At 49.9% G+C, this 19,291-nt stretch overlaps 2 protein-coding genes across 4 annotated transcripts; one reads left to right on the top strand and one right to left on the bottom strand.

The window, feature by feature from the left end:
* Positions 1-4,038: 4,038 nt before the first annotated feature.
* FTH1 (ferritin heavy chain 1) lies at positions 4,039-8,914 on the top strand. The gene is made up of 4 exons (XM_074918001.1): positions 4,039-4,299; positions 6,347-6,493; positions 7,462-7,587; positions 8,570-8,914. Exons 1-4 carry the CDS (start codon positions 4,189-4,191, stop codon positions 8,732-8,734), a joined length of 549 nt encoding a protein of 182 aa, XP_074774102.1. The 5' UTR covers positions 4,039-4,188; the 3' UTR covers positions 8,735-8,914.
* Positions 8,915-9,517: 603 nt separating this feature from the next.
* Positions 9,518-18,987, bottom strand: BEST1 (bestrophin 1). Of its 3 annotated transcripts, XM_074917968.1 has the most exons (10): positions 18,836-18,987; positions 17,876-17,970; positions 17,252-17,485; positions 16,038-16,192; positions 15,401-15,478; positions 13,756-13,908; positions 12,767-12,847; positions 11,914-12,065; positions 11,326-11,555; positions 9,518-11,271 (listed from the first exon to the last, which is right to left on the bottom strand). In XM_074917968.1, the coding sequence occupies exons 1-10, from the start codon at positions 18,985-18,987 to the stop codon at positions 10,361-10,363; spliced, it is 2,241 nt and encodes a 746-aa protein (XP_074774069.1). In that variant the 3' UTR covers positions 9,518-10,360. The 3 variants fall into 3 exon arrangements, with proteins under 3 accessions (XP_074774069.1, XP_074774068.1, XP_074774070.1); XM_074917967.1 differs by having other exon boundaries at positions 9,518-11,555; XM_074917969.1 differs by having other exon boundaries at positions 9,518-11,555; positions 17,252-17,514; positions 18,836-18,853.
* Positions 18,988-19,291: the final 304 nt, after the last annotated feature.

The raw sequence follows: 19,291 nt of genomic DNA, 5'->3' as shown, positions 1-19,291 counted from the left end.
TCTCATGAATGGTCTTCAAATTTGGAGAGAAGGGAAATAAGTTAATCTGTTAATTCCCACACTCCTATTATAATATATTACAATGATTCCATATGAGTCAACACTCTTGCTCAGATGGCCCACTTTATGGTATTTTAACATAATAATTGCAAATTTGATGCCAATTTTTACATTAAAATTTGATGAAAAGTTTTTACAATTCTTCTTACCTCCCCCCTTGTTTGTCTGTATTCAGTCACCATATATTTTTGTTTATGGGCCAGGGCCACCACTTGGAGGAACAGACTTCAGCCCCGTTGTGGCCCTAAGAAGGGCTGCTGGGTTAAGAACATGTCTTTAAGAGAAAAACCGCCTAGTTAAAGTGGGTCCCACCAACCATACTAGCACTGAATATACTAGAGCAGGCGTGGGGAAGGGCTTGATTATGAGAGGAGCATTGAGGGGAGGGGGCTGTGGGAAAAGGAGGCGCAGTGCTTGCCACAGGCCAGACCAACTGTTTCTGGGCTAGACATTCTCCACCCCTGCTTTAAGCCTTTGCAGACCCTCTGTGACCACATTGTGGCCCCCCAGGGTTGAGAGCCACTGCCCTAGGCCTTTATGCAAAGTCGTTGCCAACATCGAATGCTCTTGCTGCATGGTGCCATGTACAGCCCTGTCTGTGCAAACTTGCTGTAACCGTATGTCTTGCCCTCTTAAAACCCCTCTCCAGGCTCCCAAACTAGCAGCTATTTACCCTTGGCCCAGGCTGGCGCTCCTTCAGACAGACAGACAGAGAGACACATGTGTGCCACTCTATCAATACTCTGATGTGGATTTTTCTGCACCTAGGTATATCTTGACCACTGTCCACCAGTTCTCTGACTTATCTTCTGTATATATCTGGAAACCTTCACCGAAGAAGCTTTGATTATTTTTTCACACTTAAATTGTCCTCTCCAGCTGTCATATGAGCAAACTAAGCAGTACTGTCCCTGAATTGGCTGATATTCGGGTCTGTGCTCTGTGTATAATATCTAAGCTGTAAACAAGAGAGCTTGCTCCATTGTTTCTGATGGGATCTTGTCCAAGGGAAAACAGAGATTTTCTTCAACAATTTGAAGCTTGTGTAGGCAGACAATACCTTGGCTTTTGCCTGTGGGCAGCATGAAGCATGCCTCTTCTTCAGGCCAACGAAGCAGCTGAGAGCTGACAGAAATTCAAAGTAACGCTGCACATGCGCTCTGCTGAGAGAGTGGATCAGTCCCTGGGCAGCTGTGGTGCTGGTGTGTAAGAGTGTACTGAAAAAATGTAATTTGCATTACCAGGCTCTTTTTCCTGCATCCACCAACATCTTTAATCTGTTGGATTTGAATGAGAAAGGCGAGGATCCGCGCTCTTAATTCCAATAGTTTCATGAATAATGGTCAGGTGTGCAATTAACTAATAACTTCTGAAAATAATATGATAGAAAGAAGTGTCGGAAGCATTGTCAGATGCAAAAAAAAATGAGCTTGCAATTACTGAATATGAATGTCATTTGATGGGAAGTCCAGCCTGAGTATGGTAATGCTTTTAGCAGGCTTCTTCCCAAGAATGCTTGTAAATGCATTCTTCAAGAAGAAAGGCAGAAGATAAAAGAAGGCTTAAGCCAAGCCATAGGAAAACAGTATGAAATAAAGTCAAAATTAAAACACGATGTGACAGTAGTTTGAGAGCGCCAGTTCACAATCAACAGAAAAGGTCTGGGTGTAGCTGAACCTCAACTCTCAGATGACCAGAGCGGGGGACACTCTTCATGTTGGTCGCCAGGATATCATGACCCATGGCTGTATGATCCAGTGTGTCCTATTCTGGCCACGTAATTCTGCTGTCATCAAAGTCTCAAAGTGTATTGTGCAATTTGCACTTGATCTAGAAAGCAGAATATAGGACTTTCCTAATCTTACTGACATTTAATCATGAGTGGCACAGACTGTTCAAACTATAGAGGAAATATTCCTGTTATTAATGGACTTTGTGCTCAGTTGCTTGCAAACTGTGCTGTTGCACAGCCTTTTCATGGAACAATGTAATGAGGATTGAAAAAAATAAACAGCAGTAGTTTGCAGTCTGTAAGCTGCTGGACGACTTTCTTCTCATAGTTCCAAGTGTGCCTTTCTCAGTCAGAGGCAAAAAGATTAGGTGAAAAGAGAGCACAAACAGCAAACATAAATGGTTTAGTGTTTTGTAGGTTCAAGGTTAATCTTTTGGAATACTGAAACATACTCTGCAATGAACTGCCAATATAGACTGAGGTTATACATGAGTCTGTGCTTCAGGAAGACAACTCCTAACTTTTGGTAAGCCTCTTCGGCCGTGTTTGTTTGAAGAACCTGCAAGCTAGTGAAAATACTACAGTATAAAATGTTAATGCAAGTCTGCCCAGCAGGTACAACTTTTTTTTTTTTTTTTTTTTTTTTACATAAGCATTTGTGTGGGAGGAGAACAGGAGATTTCAAATGTACCTGGCAGCCTGCTGAAGCGATAGGTATGACCCTCGTTAACTTATAGATCTTAATTACTTCTGATAGTTAACCGACAGAACAGAAAACAGTAAAACAAAGGAAGCTGTAGACTGCCTGTTTCCTTCAGGCGTTCAGAGCACCTCAGCAAGTGCCGTTGTGCTGACATAAGCCTTGCGCTGCCCTTTATGCACAGAAAGAGCTGTGCGGTCATGCGTGGGAAATCACACCTTACCGGGAAAGACCAAAGACCAAATAAAATTCTGTAGAAAGAACTGGTTAGAGGAAAATTTATTTAATCTGAGTTTACAGGCTCAGTAACTTGTAATATTTCTGATTAATTTCAACATTAACATTGGTTTAGTAAAAGCCAAGTTTTTGGGAGCCCGGTGTTACAGGATGTTCTCAGTTTAAGTCGGATGTTTTCAGCCCTCAAGGTTGCGTTTATCATCTGATGAAAATTTCAGAAACCAGAAAGTAAACAAATCCAGTGTTTATTGAAAATAAATGACCACACAAACTGAATGAGTATGGAAGTACTAAAAGTGGCTGAAATCATCATCTCATTATCAGCAGGCTTGGTTTTTCCTATTTGACCTTTGATTTCTCAATTAGTTCTTTATTATTTGGCATTATGTTTGAACTGACTATAAGCTCCTATCCTAAATCTCACCATCAAGCAAACTGAGTATCTGAGGGCAAGAAATGTTAGTTTCTCAGCAGTTTTCTTGTGTAGGGTGCCTTTAGTTGTGACTGGTGCTAACATCCAGCGTGTTTCCTTCCCCAGGTCCTTGGCAAACACCAAGAGCCATCGCTGCAGTTGCCTGTTGGTAACTTGGAGCAACTTTGCGGAGTGATGGTACTGTTCAGCTGTTTGTCTGCTTGTGGTTGGCTCATGAGGGTCACCAAGGATTTTCACCTTTATTTAATTGTTTCTGAGGAGGGTTTCTGAGGCAGTATCCAAAAGGGGGGCAGGTCACTGAAGTCTGAAAATTCACCAGGCCTCAGCACTGAGCCTCTGGCAAGACAGAGCTGGCAGCTGCCACTGACACCCAGCTGAGCTTTTATACTGGTTTCCAGTCCCCATTCCCACTTTCAGAGTAAGGGAAAGGGGAAAAATCCCCATCCACCACAGCATGAATTCCTTCCTTCCTAACGAACCTTTCAGGTTTACGCTGTTTTCCGTTGAACAAACACATCTTGGTGCCCACAGCGCTTTGCTCTCTGTGCCTCTGCCCAGGCCTGCTCCCTCCCATGGGGGTCAGGAGCCCCCCGCAGTGGCAGAGAGACACCCTCGACCTCCACGTCAGGCTGGGGCTGGGTCGGGCTGAGCCTGGGCTGGGAGCTGCGTCCGCTCTGGGGCGGGCGGCGGGGGGTTCCCGCGCCCCGCGGGCACCGTGGCCGTGGGCCGCGGCGGGAAGGGGGCGGGCGCGGTGGGCGGGGCGAGGCGCGCGCCGCCGGGGGAGGTGCTGAGTCACGCTGGGTCTGCACGCGTCAGGGGGCGGGGCGGGGCGGCGCGCGCTTGGCGCTGCGGCACTATAAAAGGGGCGGCGCGGGGCAGCCGCCAGTCAGAGCGCGTCGGCGAGGCGGAGCGGAGCGGGTTCCTGCGTCAACAGTGCTTGGACGGAACCGGCCGCGCTCGGGCCCGCCGCCCCCACCGCCACCGCTAGCCCTTCGTACCTACCGACTCATCCCTTAAGGCAGCGCCATGGCAGCGCCCCCTTCCCAGGTGCGCCAGAACTACCACCAGGACTGCGAAGCCGCCATCAACCGCCAGATCAACCTGGAGCTCTATGCCTCCTACGTGTACCTCAGCATGGTGAGCACCTCGGCGGGGGATGGGGTCTGCTCTCGGACGTGTCCGGTGCGAGGGCTGTGTGTGCGGATAAAGCGAGGGAGTGGGGTGGGCCTCCTCGTGGGCTTGTCCGGCGTGAGGCCTGTGTGTGTGGATAAATCGTGGGGTGGGGGGGGGACGGGCGCTGCTGTTGGGTTTGTCTGGCGTGCGGCCTGTGTGTGAGGATAAAACGGGGTAGAGGGGGTCTGCTTGTGCGGTGTGAGGCCTGGGGGGGGCGGGGGGTAAAGGCGGGAGGGCGCGCTTCAGGCCTACCCGGGAACGCTTGTGTTCAGGTAGGGGCAGGGGGGTTAGGCCAGACTCGGGGAGGAGGCGGGCCCACCCGCTGAGGCTTTTCCCCGGGGAGGGGGAAGAAGCGTCCCACCTTCTGTGTGAGACCTTCCGGAAGAAGGGGAAGGGAAGGTATGGGGGCTTGAGGGGGGCGTGGGGTAGCGGTACGAGCGAAGGATCTTGCAAGGACTAAAGGCGTAGACGGGGCTGCCGGTCCCGAGTGTGCTCCCCACCGAGTGGGGAGTGTGCAGGCGCTGCCCGGGCTCTGCACAAGGGACCAGTCTGTCTTCTCGGCGCACGATGCCCAAACTACCTGACCGGCTTGCGGGGCTTCCCGAGTGCCGGGCGGTGCTTGTGGGCTCAGCCGCGCCCCTCCTCCTCTTCTTCCTCCCCCCCCCCCCCCCCCGCCTTTTGAGGCGTTCTCGGCCTTCCCCAGGGGGTGGGGCGGCCGCTTGTTTTCTGTAGGTGAGGCCTTTATCTCGGTGGCGAACTTCAGTTACCGCTTTCTGTCCGTTGCCCTTGGCGGACTTGTTATCGGCACAGCTCAGCAGCTTCCAAGCGGCTCTGCCCTTGGGGCTGGGCAGGATAGCAGGAGTTGGCTAACGAAGCGATTGGCACCTTTCCCACAGGCGTTTTTGTCTGTGAGGCAAGGTTTTTGAAGTGAATCGGTAGGAATCCGTAGTTTCCTTGGCACTGTGCTTGGGTGTCTCCCTTAGCATGAGACTCCCTTTTTAGCCATAGCTGAGATAAATAACTTGGGTCCAAACAGCAGCTCTGACCTTTGTGCAGCAGTCGTGGTCCTTTAGATGTGCAGGTAACTTGAGACTTTCTGGTGACACTGTAGTATGTTGTGGCATGTAGGTGTGGAGCTTTACCGCTTGCTTCTGCATTACTGTGACGGTCTGAACCCCAGCCACGAGTTGAATGTAATTATATTGGTGGATGATAGTGGCACACAAGCACCAGTGTCTTGCCTTGAACCTCCAAGCCACTGGTTTAAGAGCCGAGAATTTTGTAGTAGTTTTTCTGGTAAATAACTGACAGTGGATACAAAGCTTTCCTTTGAATCCTGCCTAATGGCTCTGACCAAAGAACAAACAAGCTGTGTGGTGGCTTCTAACTACTGTTAGAGTTTTTTCAGCTTTCAAAAAAGGTGATCTTGTGTTTGCTGTTGAATATGTATTTTAGTTCATTTAAACTTTTGTCTTTTTAATGTGATACTAACTTCCCCCCCACCAAAGTAGAAAGTGTACTACTTAATCTAATCCCTGATAAGCCTGAGGAAGCACGGCATCTTTATTGCAGAAGTGCCTTAGAGTTCTTGGCCATCCTCAAGTGGTGTTGCAAGTCAGAACCTTGACTTGATCATTGTAAACAAACTCGAGCAAACAAAGGGAGCAGGGAAGGTTTCTCCTTCTCAAAGAAGGCTTTTTAAGGTGTTTGAATGGTGCTCAGAAAAATAAGTAACTTTGTGGGGTTTGTTTTGTATCTTCAGAACTGAACCACAAATAGTGTCCCTGGTGTTCATGGTAGGGACAGAGGTTAAAATTTAATCCTGGTTGGGAAAATCTAACTAAGGAACAACTTTTGCCATATTGCCTTGCTGTAGCCTGAGCTTACACTCCAGCCATCTTGAAGTAGGGGTCATCAGAGACACATCTGAAGTCACAGTATGGACTTGGCTTTGTCCGGTGGCTGGAGTGAGAGGCTTGGGGTTTTGAGCATATGAATTCTTATTTTTCAGTCCTACTATTTTGACCGGGATGATGTGGCTCTGAAAAACTTTGCCAAGTATTTCCTGCATCAGTCCCATGAGGAACGTGAGCATGCTGAGAAACTGATGAAACTACAGAATCAGAGAGGTGGACGCATCTTCTTGCAGGACATCAAGGTGAGGAGTGGAGCTGTGGGTTGCCCTGTCTCATGCAGCACTAGACTTGGGGTCTGTCTCCAGACTGGAAGGGGATGAATTAGCCTCTGGGTCGTCTCCTGGAAGGAGCAGCAGCTGACAGTACATAAGCGTATACCCCACGGCTGCAATCCGTGTCTGGCACTCAGCCCAAAAATCTAGACATGTGTAGTAATTTGACTAATAAAAAGTATTTCCTGTGTAAGAAGAGGATGCCTAGCCCTAGGTGGTTTGCTGCGGTATCTAGAATACAACTGATTCATCTACCTTAAATTTAATGGCAAGGGTGTTCTCTATGCTGTTTTGTAGAGAACTCGCTTGCCATGGGAACGTGAAGTCTCAAGTTCCCAATTACTTGTTATGGCTCACTTCAAGATTTCATAGCACCGTTTTCTTGAAGTCACTTAAATTAACATTATTTGGAACAGCAAAAAGTAAGCAGTGTTGTAGGGCCAGTTTAATGCAAGATGCCTTTTCATGGGAGAAAACAGTGAGTACTTGAGAAGAATTCCCTGGCTTACCAGAAAGTCTGAGTACCTGTAAACACCAGGCTCTAGACCAGACAGTTGGAGCTGAAGACTGCACTTGCCTGGACTGGTGTCATAACTGCTTCATTTCTGAGAGGATGCTCATTGCCTGCTTACAGGCAGATGTTTGAGCTGTAGGTTATATCAGGAGGGGGAAGAAAGTAGCTCTAGTAGCTGTCTTGCCTACAAGAGCTCAGAGAACATAACATGAGGAGAACCTGGGGAATGGGGACAGGTCTGGGACTTGGGAGCACGTGCTCAGTTCTGTTCAGAGTGTGCTCTGCATGTGCCAAGCTTTTGAAGATAGCAAAATGCCTGAACTTGATCTAATCAGGCTTTGAGACTGATCTTAAAGACTTTGCTCCCTAATGGTCTGCAGGTGCTTACAGAAAACATGATCATGTGCTTTCTTTCCCCTTCTAGAAGCCAGATCGTGATGACTGGGAGAATGGCCTGACTGCAATGGAGTGTGCCCTCCACCTGGAGAAGAATGTGAACCAGTCACTGTTAGAACTGCACAAATTGGCAACTGAAAAGAATGACCCACACGTAAGTGGATGCTGAAGCTGAGAATGTTGCTCTGCAATGAGGGTGCTTGTGTGTGTCTAATTGTGTGCGTTTGGGGGCCAGTTGTGTGTCCCTGCTGTTCCTCAAGGTGAAAAAAGGGTGTGAACTAGTGGTTCAGGTTTTCCAGAGGGACCGGCCCGGGTGTCAACCTGTACCTTAGCCCTTTGGTAGAGTTATTGCCATCTTTTTCCCGGATCGGTGGCTGAGGCCAGAACAGTGGGTGCATCACTTTGTTCAAACCCTTCTGTTGCCCTTGGGAACAGAGAGCACTCATGTGAATGGCATCCTTCTTTCCAGGAAGAAGGAAAGGAAAGTACTGAGCTCTATGGAGAAGGCTTGTTGCTGTGAGGGATAAGTTCTGACTTTAAGCCAGTGGATGCCTGCAAGGCCTTTGTCATAAAATCTTTTTGGAGTTGCTTCTGAATATTAAAAGCCCTGACACTTTGGAATACAGTGTCTGAAAATACAGGTTTCTGGACAGATGGAAGTTATTGGCAAGGCTAGATTGAAGCCTCTTAGTATCAGGAAGAGATTAGCATGTGTCTGAATCAAAGTAGACTGGGAAGTGTCTTGTGTAAATTAGAGGGACTTTCTCAGAACATAGCTGGACTGTTCTAGAGGTGGAAATCCTCACTGTCAGAATTCAAGTACTGTGCAGTGGGGGCTTCTGAATATGTTCAGAAACTTGCCTGTTGCTTCTTGCAGTGAGGAAGAGAGGGGACTTTGAGCTGACATCGTACTGTGGAGTTCTGGAGCAAGTGTGCCTAGAGAAGCCTGCCTCATTTGGCTCTTGTTCTGGCATTGCTGAGGCAAAACTAAAGGCTTCTTCCTCTTGGGTATCTTCTGCAGCTTTAGAATTTGTCACTCTGTACCCTTTCCTTTCCCTAAAGAGGATTGGTAGGATATCAGGTGCTGCTTCAGCTGTGTCCAGGCCTAAATTTAAACTCTTTTGTCTCCCTTTCAGTTGTGTGACTTCATTGAGACTCACTACCTGGATGAACAGGTGAAGTCCATCAAAGAGCTGGGTGACCATGTGACCAACCTGCGGAAGATGGGGGCACCAAAATATGGCATGGCAGAGTACCTCTTTGACAAGCACACCCTAGGGGACAGTGACAATGAGAGCTGAAGTCTTGCCGAGAGCCACCCTGGGGGCTTCAGTGGGACTTCTACTTTACTGTCCAGCCATGCATGCATCTTCAGCTATCTAGATAAACAGTTCTCATACTCTGTACCAAATATCACCCTTCTTTTCTCTTGTGTTTTGTGTATTGCCCTCCATCCAATAAAGTGACTTAGTTCAAGTTGACTTTTTATTGTTTCTCTCAGGAGCGAGAGGCCTGTGCTTGCAGGATTGTGCTCCATAGTCTCTGTTGTGACAGTCATCTTAAGTTGGATGAAGGAATATACTAGAGGGATCAGGTTCTACTTGGGTGTTTTTACAATATTTTTTTTTTTCCAGTTCAATGGCATCTACTGCAGGAATTGCTCGGTGACTAAAGTTGTGTTTTAAATGCCTTTGACACTGAAGGTGTTGCTGTCAGGAACATTTAAGGAAAGGAAGGCTTGAGTGTCTGGGCTTCCTGAAGTGGTCCCTGTGAATTGAGATGAGGCTTTTGAAGTGTGGGGGTTAATGCCTTGCTAAACATCATCCTTGTCTAACAAATACCACTACACTTGTGCATGGAGAGAAATCAGGCTGGACTGAAACAGCAGTGCTGCAGGAACTGCCTCAAGGACCAGGACTGGGAGTTGTAGCGGGTGTGGGTGACTTCTGCCCAAGTCTAGGAGTGGTACTGGGAAGGTGGAGAGGGAGGCAGCTGTTGTGAAGGCATCAGAAGGGGTGTGGGAGGTAAATTTGTCATGTGTCCCTGTCATATGAGATTTGCAGCTGTTATTGAAGGCAGAAGTAGGAAAACGGTTTCTCTAAATTCCTGTTGCATGGAAACTAAAATGAGGAAATGAAACGGAGGCCTTCAGCCTTGCTTTTATTTTCTTAGGGAAGACAGTAAAAACTCAGAGCTGTGTGGTGTCTGCTGCCATCCAGATGACTTCTCTGAGCACTGTCAAACCAGTGGCAGATGTGCTGTGGAATTTCACAAGGAAGCAATGTGCTGGGCAAAGACCACTGGCTGCAGCCATCTGTACTGGTAGGCACTTGCCCTGCCTTGCCCCATTCCTTTTCTAGTGCTGGAAAACACGAGCTGGGTGTGACTTTGAGAAGCACTGTGGGTCTGCATCAGAAATGATGAGACTTGCTTCTGTCTCTTAGTTTCCCTGCAGTATCTTGTCAGTAGTGCCAAGTCCTGCCCGAGACTTGTCATGAGTCTTGTGACAAATGTTAACATAAAGCCCAAGTTCTGTTTCTTGCTGTGATGAGGAGGGGGCAGGAATCCTTTTATTAACTGTAGTTCTCCTTGGGTTTGGGCTGTACCTGTGCTCCAGGCTGGTACCTGCTGAGCTACTGCTTAATACTCAAAGCCTTAGTTGTTCTTTTGCTAGAAATGGAGAGGGGCTTGGTTTATTTTGTTACTGTAACACTGAAGCTGTGCCTGCTGCTGTACCTGAGGCCAGTAGCAGTGTGTCCTTAGTTCTGGCTTTAGCCTAGGCTGGGCTCTAGCTGCGTGTTCCAGCAGTAGGTGGTTTGGCTGCCCTGCCTGTCTCTGGGCGAGTGCCAGTGTGGCCAGGTGTAAAGATACCACAATATCACTAATACAGCAGGTATCGCCACAGAACTGCGTGTGCCCCTCTGTCTCTAGCTGTACTGATCTATCTGCTCTTCACACGTGCTTTCGCTGCTCTCTGTGATCACCTCCATCAGCCCCACGTAGTCACCTTCAGCTAGAGAGATGCCAGAGTCATTGGGGGATGGACTCTCTGCTCTTCTTGGCTCTTTTGTAGGGGGAGTCGCGGTGCTTCCATTTCCAGTATCTCTCGTGTTCCTGGAAACCTCTGCTGGTTGCTGGTCTGGAGCGCTGGCTGCATCTTCTAAATTTAGGCTGCGAGTGTCTGGGCCCACGTTCCCCAGGTGGGATCTCTCCAGCACTGGAGATGTTACAGGAGTGAAGGAGAAACAGAGGGAGGCACTGCCTCCAGGGGTTTTGTTACTGGGGGTGTGAAAGGCACTTGAATGCTCAGAATTGGGAGTGGCTGATGCTGTGTTCTCCAGGGTTAGCCAGGGTGGGTGGGAAGCTTTCAAGGTCTTCAGATTCTTGAAGCTACCCTGTGCCTCGTGGTCTGGGGATTCTGCTAAGAAGGGAAATTTAGGGCTGTCTGATGCTGCTGACTGAGTTCCTGGACTTCCTGTGGCGACAGTTTCTCTGCTTTTACCGTTAGAGTTGCTCTTTTCTTCTACAGTTACGAGTGCATCAGGACCTTTGCCCCGATCTGTTGGCCAAATAAATGTTTCCTTTGCACCTGAGCCAAGGGAGCTCTGGCTCTTATATGTATCACTGACTCTGGAAGGTGAGGAGTTGACAATGACATCCCGAAGAGAAGTCGAGCATGCGGCGATGCTGGAGAGTGCAGGAGGCTTCTTGCGGCCTTGGCGTCTAGAAGGGAAAATCATGGGGATAGAGCTGATGGGTGTCTGTGGAGCACTGTAGAAACCAGGTCTCTCATAAAATGGGGTTGACATGAAGGCATCAAACTCCCTTAGTTTTCCATCTTCATTGTCCCATTGTTCCTGTGAGCTGGAGTCTCCTCTTGGCTGGTTGATGCTGCAAGGGCTTCCGGACTTGCCCATGTCTTGGTACATGTAATGGGAGAAGGGGGATGTGGGGTCTCCTCGCCTGCGCAGCAGGTTCATCCGGGAAGAGGACCTGGAAAAGTTTGGTGACTGGACGCCGAGGAGGCGGCCTAGGTGACCCAGTAATGGTGTGGAGTGGTTGGCCTCCTCGTTCTCTTTAATTTGCTCCAGGGGCTGGAACTCCATCTCTTCTTTCTGCATGCTGAGGAAAGGCAAAAGGGGGTCTAAGGAGCAAAAAAGGTGGTTTCTGGTGGAGAGGCTGGCAGCTGAGGGAATGCTGTTGCCAGGGGCAAGCCTTTTCCTCTACTGCCATTAGAGGTGTGTTAGGCCCACCACAATAGGGCTGCTCGTAGTGAAGGGGAAGGGGGACAGAGATCAGAGGCGTCTTTCTCTGTGGAGGATGTTGGCTATTGGATGAGCCTAAAAGTATTTTAGAGCAAGATTTCACAGAACATGGAGAAAGGTATTCCTGCTTGCTCTTACTCCTCAAGTCTATCCCAGATGAGATCTGATCCAAGGTGTAAATGTGGACTGTTCTGACCCCCTGTGGCTGCACTCACCTGATATCAAAAGTCGAACCAAGGAATGATGGGCGCTTGTACTCGGCGGTGGCTGCGGTGTAGGGCGGCTGGGGGTCAGGTTCATTCCAGTAAAGGTCCTTCTCCAGAATGGGTAAATCCTGATGCATCTCATCCACTGCCATAAGGGAGACCTGGAGGGGACAGCAGGAATGTCACATGGGGTGAGCAGTGCCACGTGGGCCCGTTTTCAGTGGACAAAGGAATGCGGGGCAGGAGGAAGCAATGTAGCACAGTAGTGAGGCAAGTTTGCTATGTGGTTTCCTGTCACCTGGATTGTTTTTCACATGAGAAGATGTGATTAATTGGAAGGAAAATAATGCTGAAGGAGACCGGAAAGCAATATGCTCACTAGGACAGAAAGGCTGAAGGTGGAGAGTGACTGTGTGGAAGAAAACAGAGGTGGCAGTTTTAGATACAGACACAGGGTGGAATAGCTGGGGAGAGGCAGGAATAATGTGCTGTTCAAAGGTAGTGAGGGCGTGAAATGAGCACTCTGGATCCATCCTGTGTGCCAGAGCACGGACTAAAGCTGCAGTCAGTCTCTGTGTACAAAGATAAGGCAAAAGCCCTGTCTTCCCTGGTGTGTGTGTGGGGGAGGGTCTTTCTGGCAAAGATCTTGCCCCACATCCTTCCAGAAGCCTGGGATGTCTCCTTGGCTGCTGTGGAGGAAAGCAGAAGGGTAACGGGGATGCTCTGCTGCAGGTGTGGGAGGTGAGCAGCAGAGGTGTCGCAGGAGAACTTGGTGAGTGCACTGATGGGGCTTGTTAAACCCTCAGGTGCAGTCCTGCCTCTGTTCCTTGGGCTCATCTGGAGGATCCTGCTTTCACTTTACCTGCAGGTTCCTGTCGATGAGCCAGTTGGTTTCAAAGTCATCATCGTCCTCCCCGAAAGGGTTGATGAGTTGCTCGGCCACCTGCATGTGGAGAGCGCATAGCACAGGTCATCACGGTCATACCTGCCCCTTTCCCTGTGGGGAGAAGGCCGGTTGGGCAGAGTCAAGTGTGGTGTCCCTTGAATTCCAGGCAAGGCTGTTCCTTCCAAAAAAGTGGTGGGTTAAAAATGGAAACTTGCCAGTGGCTGGGAGACATTTACAGAATCATCAAGGTTGGAGAAGACCTTGAAGCTCCTCCAGTCCAACCATGACCCTCACACTGACCGTTCCCAACTCCACCAGATCCCTCAGCACTGGGTCAACCCGACTCTTCAACCCCTCCAGGGATGGGGACTCCCCCCTGCCCTGGGCAGCCCATTCCAACGCCCAACAGCCCCTTCTGCAAAGAAATCCTTCCTCAGAGCCAGCCTGACCCTGCCCTGGCGCAGCTTGAGGCCATTCCCTCTTGTCCTGTCGCTTGTTCCTTGGTTCAAGAGACTCACCCCCCTCTCTGCACCCTCCTGTCAGGGAGCTGTAGAGGGCCAGGAGGTCTCCCCTCAGCCTCCTCTTCTCCACACTAAACCCCCCCAGTTCCCTCAGCCGCTTCAGACCCTTCATTGATACACACGGATAACTGCCCCTTGCTCTCATAGCCCTCCTGCAACTACGGACCACCACTACAGGTCAAGTGTAGCCCACTGCCTCTCTTTTTCCCCAAACTAGTCAGGACCAAAGCTTAGGAAATGGGGAGCTGATCTCCAGGGAGAGACACTTGGAAATTGAGAAGGTCTTGGCAAACCCTCAGCCCCTGTTGGCTCCCCTTTTGTCTGCCAGCGCCTGGCATGTTGCTCACAGGCCAAAGAACACAGCTGGGTCCCTGGTGAGCACACACTGGGAAAAACTCTTGGCTGGGTCAAATTCCAGCTCCACATGTATTTTCTTGGACTTACCTTTAACCAGCCAGCGTAGAAGAAGAACTGCAAAAATGTAAAGACAGGCACGAAGAGATCTAGCTCGTGGCCAGGATATGCTTTTTCTGGATCCAGGAACTGCCGCCCAATCAGACAGGCCAGGAAGAAGCTGTAAACAGCCACGGTCACCACCTGGGAAAGATGCCAGGGGACACAGCAGAGGAGCTTGAGTTCCCAGCTTGCTTTTCCAGCATCTCTTCAGTTCTACCCCACACATCTCTGAACAGCGGTGAGCTGCTGGCTTTGTAGCCTTTTGAAAGCCTTGGATTCAGTTAGGACAGGCTTTTCCTCTGCTTTTTGCAGGAAGATGTATTTTCACTGCAGAAAGCTTTAAATATGCCCTTTTCCCTTTAGCTGTTCCATACACTCTGTTTCATTCTATGCTGTCCCTGGAATGACATCTGTGTAGGCATCACAGAAAGATAGTGGCAGAAGAATGCTTGTGATATCCTGGATGGAAAGAGCTTAAATAACCGACACATGGCTGCGTGGTTGTTCTGTTTCTGAAGTAAGAGATGCTGTGAGCTCTTTTCATTCTTGTCTTTGCGTCTCCTAAAAGCTGTCTCAAGCCCCTCGCGGATCAGTCCATGCTGGCAGGCTGCTTTCAAGTCAGGGATGGGAACCCTGGCAGTGCTGCCAGCTCTGAACTAGCTCCTTCCTTCCTGGTCCTCACACTGGGCCTTTTTTATATTTCCCTGCTTGTTTACCCAGATTTCAGGCTACAATGAGCTTTGCGCTTTTCTCTGTAATCACGGAACTGGAAACTTCCCCTTTTCAAATTAAAAGCAGCTGAGACTTTCGCGTGGTCTCTTGACGCAACAGGCAAGGGGGTTCAAAACAAACACCCAGCATCACAAGACTCTTGAGCTAGCCCTGCAGTTCCTTGCAGTGAACAGCACAAAGCTGTTTCATGATGGGCAGGGTGGAGAGTGCCTGGAATGATAGACTTTGCACTGTGGATGGGCACCTCTGAGGAGAGAAAAAAAAAAATGGGTTGTGTACTGCAGAGAGGGCAAAGACATGCTATGATATTGCTTTTGCTCCTTGTGTGCAGGACACTGGTCTGTGGAGGAATATAGTTTTCCAGTGTGCTCCCCATTAACCTTCAGCACTGCATGAGCAGAAGCAATTCCTGTTTCACAGTAGAGTGTGTTAGTGTTACCTGAGCAGCTGGATTGTAGGAGACAAAGGAGCAAGTTGGTGCCAAAGCATCTGCGTTTGCATCGAGAGGGCTATTAAACAGCTGAGCACACGTGCACACGTGGCACAACTCCCTCAGAGCTGCTGGTGGATCTCAGCTCTGCTGAGTAGGAAGAAACTACTTCAGGGATGTCCTCCCTGCAAGGTGGTGGCAGGGAGTGGGTCTGTGTATGTTTTCCGTGTACGTGTGTGGCACAGGTGGTGGTTAGTTACCCCTGGACAGCAGGTGTTGCTGTAGCAGTGGCTGTGTCAGAGTTAGGGAAATCAGGCCGGGCTGGGTGTGTGCTGCTGAGCTACATATGTGAGAGCTAACCTGTGTCCGTGGGTATAAGTGGTCCCGGTGGCTGGTGTGTGGGTCAGGTATGGGTATAAATGTGTGCACAGGCAGGCAGTGGAGCAATACTTGTGGGGGATCCCTTCTCACCTGAGTGTAGACCAGGGGGATGCTGATCCAGTCGTACCCGTAGAGTCGCCCGCACTGGCTGCGCAAGGTGTTGAGCTCCTGCAGCGGGGAAGAGGAACAGCTTGTCAGCATAACTTTGCATCTCCTTGCCCTTTGTTGCACCAGCCTGTTGTGTCCTGCTCAAACCTCCTCTGGAACTCGGGGGGGGGGGGGGGGGGGGGGGGCTCATCCAGGATTCCTGTTCCCTTGCTGCCACGTGTCACCCAGCAGACCACGAGCAAGGTCTCACGCTTGCCCTGGAGGAACTCCTTGCTGCCTGGGGGTCTCCATCTGAGCCCAAGATCCCATCTGAGCTCACTTCATAGCAGAGTTTATCTCCTCACAAAATGAGCAGCCAACAGATTGCGCACAGAATGTCTCAGGAGCATCCATTTCTCTCTCCTGACTATATAGTGAGTCTAGATAAATAGCCCACAGGGAGATCTCTCTCTCTGGGCAGATGAATCTCACTCCAGGCAACAGGAACAGTGTCACTTTCCCTGCATGTGAATACCAGGAAGGATGAGCTGCTCCGGACCTGACTCTGGAAATCCCTGTATTTCCACCCAGAGGGCTGGATGAGAATCTCAAACAGTTGCCTGTTGCCTCTGCCACTCACATTCAGGATGCCTTGGAGCAGCACACTGTCACGGATCCTCCCCTCATTCCTTGCCTTCACAGCCAGATTGGAGAACCACACACACGGGATCCAAAACTTGTTGTGGGGGGAATTCAAGCTCTCAAACTTCTTGTGCTCTTCTGGTGTCATGAGACCTGGGTGGAAAAGAGCAGATGGGAGAGAGATGGCTATAGAGGGCAGAAAGGAATTGATCTTGACTGAAATGAAAACATCTAAATCTCAGGTGGTCATCTTAGATCTCCTTAAAAATCACATCAAAGACACAGTCACTCAGCCTTCAGGAGACACATAGGAGGAGGATGAGCCTACTTGTTAAAACATTGAGTTATAGAAGTGTGAGAGGCAGGTTTTATCTCATTTCACTTTAGATGTCTGCAGCATATCCAACCAGATCACAGTCAGCTGGGAGATAAAAGTACTGCTGAGGGTGCAGTTGCCTGGTGTACACAGATATTTGTTGAGAATGGGATAACTTGTGTACTGGAAGTACCTGTTTTTCTCTCCGATTGCAAAAGGAACCCAGCTGACTAGGGCAGGTGCAACATCTCCCTTTAGGCAGCCTGGGACATGTTGTACCTTGAGGAACATCTTCAGAGAGGATTCAGGGAGCCCAGCATTTAAGGTCGGAGGTCTGAGGCTCCAATTCCCACCTGCCCAGTGGAAAACTGTTGCCCTGAAGGAGGACAAACATACCACTTGGCAGGGGGCTGCTCGTGCTCTGCCGTAGATCTGTGCCCAGGGTCATTTACTGCAGAGAACTCTTTGCCCATGCACGCTCCCAGTGCAGGACAAGCAGCTCCCAGTGAAGCTGCTGCACCACAGTCACCCTAATCTGATCAGCCAGGGCTGCCCTGGGCCCTGCAGCGTATCTGCATTCACAATCCCGATCCTGACACTCTCCTTATGTAAAAAATTTGGGCAGAGACCCTTTATCTTTCAAACAAGCCTTCCAGCTGCTATTAGGAACGAGCATACTGTGCAGTGGGGAAGCACAAAGAGTTGATATTTCAGAAGAGGAGAGTTAGGGCATGAGCAGGTGCTTAGCACCCGCTGCAGACATCAGCTGAGCACACTGCAGCACTAGCCCATCTCCAATGTGGAGGTCATGTGGCCCTTTCCAAGGCTCTTTTTCCCCAAAACAGCAGCACGGTGTTGCTCTCTGCTTGGTGCCAGAGGGCAGTAGCAGTACTGACCTGCCCTCACGACATGCTCCATGCTGGGGAAGCGCTTGTAGACAGCAGTGCTGACCGAGCGCAGGATCAGCACGCTGCACAGGTTGCTGTAGCGCATGAGGGTGCGACGCAGGAGCCGCCCGTACTCGTCCTCCCCATCCACGTTGCAGGAGACCAAGTTCATGATCCGGTCAGGCCACGGGATGCTCTCGTACTGAGCCCACCAGCGAGACACCACCAGAGCCACGTAGAAACCTAGGGGTGAGCTGATCAAATTAGCCGTCCTAAAGGAGTGGGAGATGTAAATGCTCATGTGTAGGAAGTCTGATACTGCCCCTGGGCACAGGCATGCCTGGAGGTCAGTTCAGGGCTCTATTCTAAAGTTAAGAGTTTCAGTTTATTTAGTGTTACTTGGTGCCTGCCCCCCCTGGCAGAACCCACAGTACATCTGGAGAGTGCTGGCAGTGTGCTGGGGGCATACCTGAGCTGCAACACAGAACGATGTATTCTGCTTGAGGAGTTTTACAAAGGCAGAGGGAGGGATCTGCTCAGTGAATCTTGCCTGCCTGCAGAGCTATACCAACCCAGGGAGAAGAAATTCTGTCCCTTTCCCCTCCCTGTGTGTTGCTAGACAGAGCTCCTTACCCAGCACGAAGGACACGGGGATTAGCTCAGCATAGCTGTTGCAGTAGAGCGCCAGCTTCTCAAACATCAGCCTTTGGCTCTCGCTCAGGATCAGCCTAAAAGGCACAAACAGAAGCATTGGTCTCAAAGAAGAGTCTGTGCCTTGTTGGGCCTGCTGGGGTAGGAGTCTGGCAAGGGAAGGGTAGTCACAGGATGGGTAGTCACAGCACTGCCATGCCATGGGGACGATGTGAGCAGCCCTGGCGAGCCTGGGACACCAGCTCACCTCCCCCAAACACCCTCCTGCCCAGGCCAGAGGTGGGCACTGGCAGAGCATGTGCTAAGTGGTGCAGCCTGATGTCAGGGACCACCCCTACTTTTCTCACTTGGGAGAGTGCTGTGTGATATCAAGGGTTTGCCAAAGAGCTTGGATGTGCAAAACATCAGTCCAAGCTCTGCTCTTCTGTGAGTTACTGTCTCGTTCTTAGAGCTGCTTCCCTGCTCCCATGACTGAACCAGCTAGGGCAGCTCCCTGTCTTTCCCCACCAAAACCAGACCAGCCAAGGGTATAGTTGCCTCATCGTAGATCTGTGGTCCCAGAGCTGATGTCTGCTCTCAGAAATGGATATTGCTTGTATGTAATGAGGGAAACTCTCTCCTAGAGCTCCCCACTGTGAGACATCTCCAATACTGGTTCATTCTTGGTCTCTACTGATCTACACGCTATTCTTCTGTAGGTCATTATCAAATACAACTCTTCATCCCAGGGAAAAGAAACTGTGTTCCTTCCCAGGACAGAAAAAGGAGATTTGTCAGCTGTTGAGCCATACTGGAACAGCGAGGAAGGACCTTTCCTTTCCTCCTGTGACTGGGGAGTGGCTGGCCAGCTCCTCTTCACCACGACCACTGTCCCAGTACTTCCTTGCTCAGTTGTCCTGCTCAGGAGAGGCTGAGAGTGAGGGGCTGTGTAAGGGTGCTTACCTGTAGACAAGACTGATGGTGAAGTAGAGAGAGATGAAAATCAGGAACTCGGAGTAGAGAAGTTTGTAGATACTTCCCTTCCATTGGAGCAGGAGCTGTGAGAAGGTGCCTAGGCGGGCGTCAGCCACGCGGTTGGTGTATGTGACTGTCATCACAGGTCCTCATTGAGACACAAAATGAGCAGATGTTGAAGCTGCCAGCAAGGTTGCACAGAGGGAGGGAGGTGACAGGGACACTGCACGTGTCCCAGCAAGCAAGCAAGATGGAAGGAAGGATGAGAGAAAGAAAGAAACAATGACTTGAGATCAAAAGACAGGTAAAATGAAGTCAGTGACATAGAGAACCAGTAGGAAATTGATGGTAGGCAATTAATTTGATGAGCTTGCCCTCTTTTTCCTGTCTTTGAGCTGCATGGGAGCTGGTTACAACAATAGATACTTTCTGGTGGAGCCCTTG

This window comes from Athene noctua, chromosome 14 (genome assembly GCF_965140245.1).
Source record: "Athene noctua chromosome 14, bAthNoc1.hap1.1, whole genome shotgun sequence".
Classification (NCBI taxonomy): Eukaryota; Metazoa; Chordata; class Aves; order Strigiformes; family Strigidae; genus Athene; species Athene noctua.
Note: the sequence above shows the minus strand (reverse complement) of the source record. Positions and strands in the feature narration are given on the sequence as shown.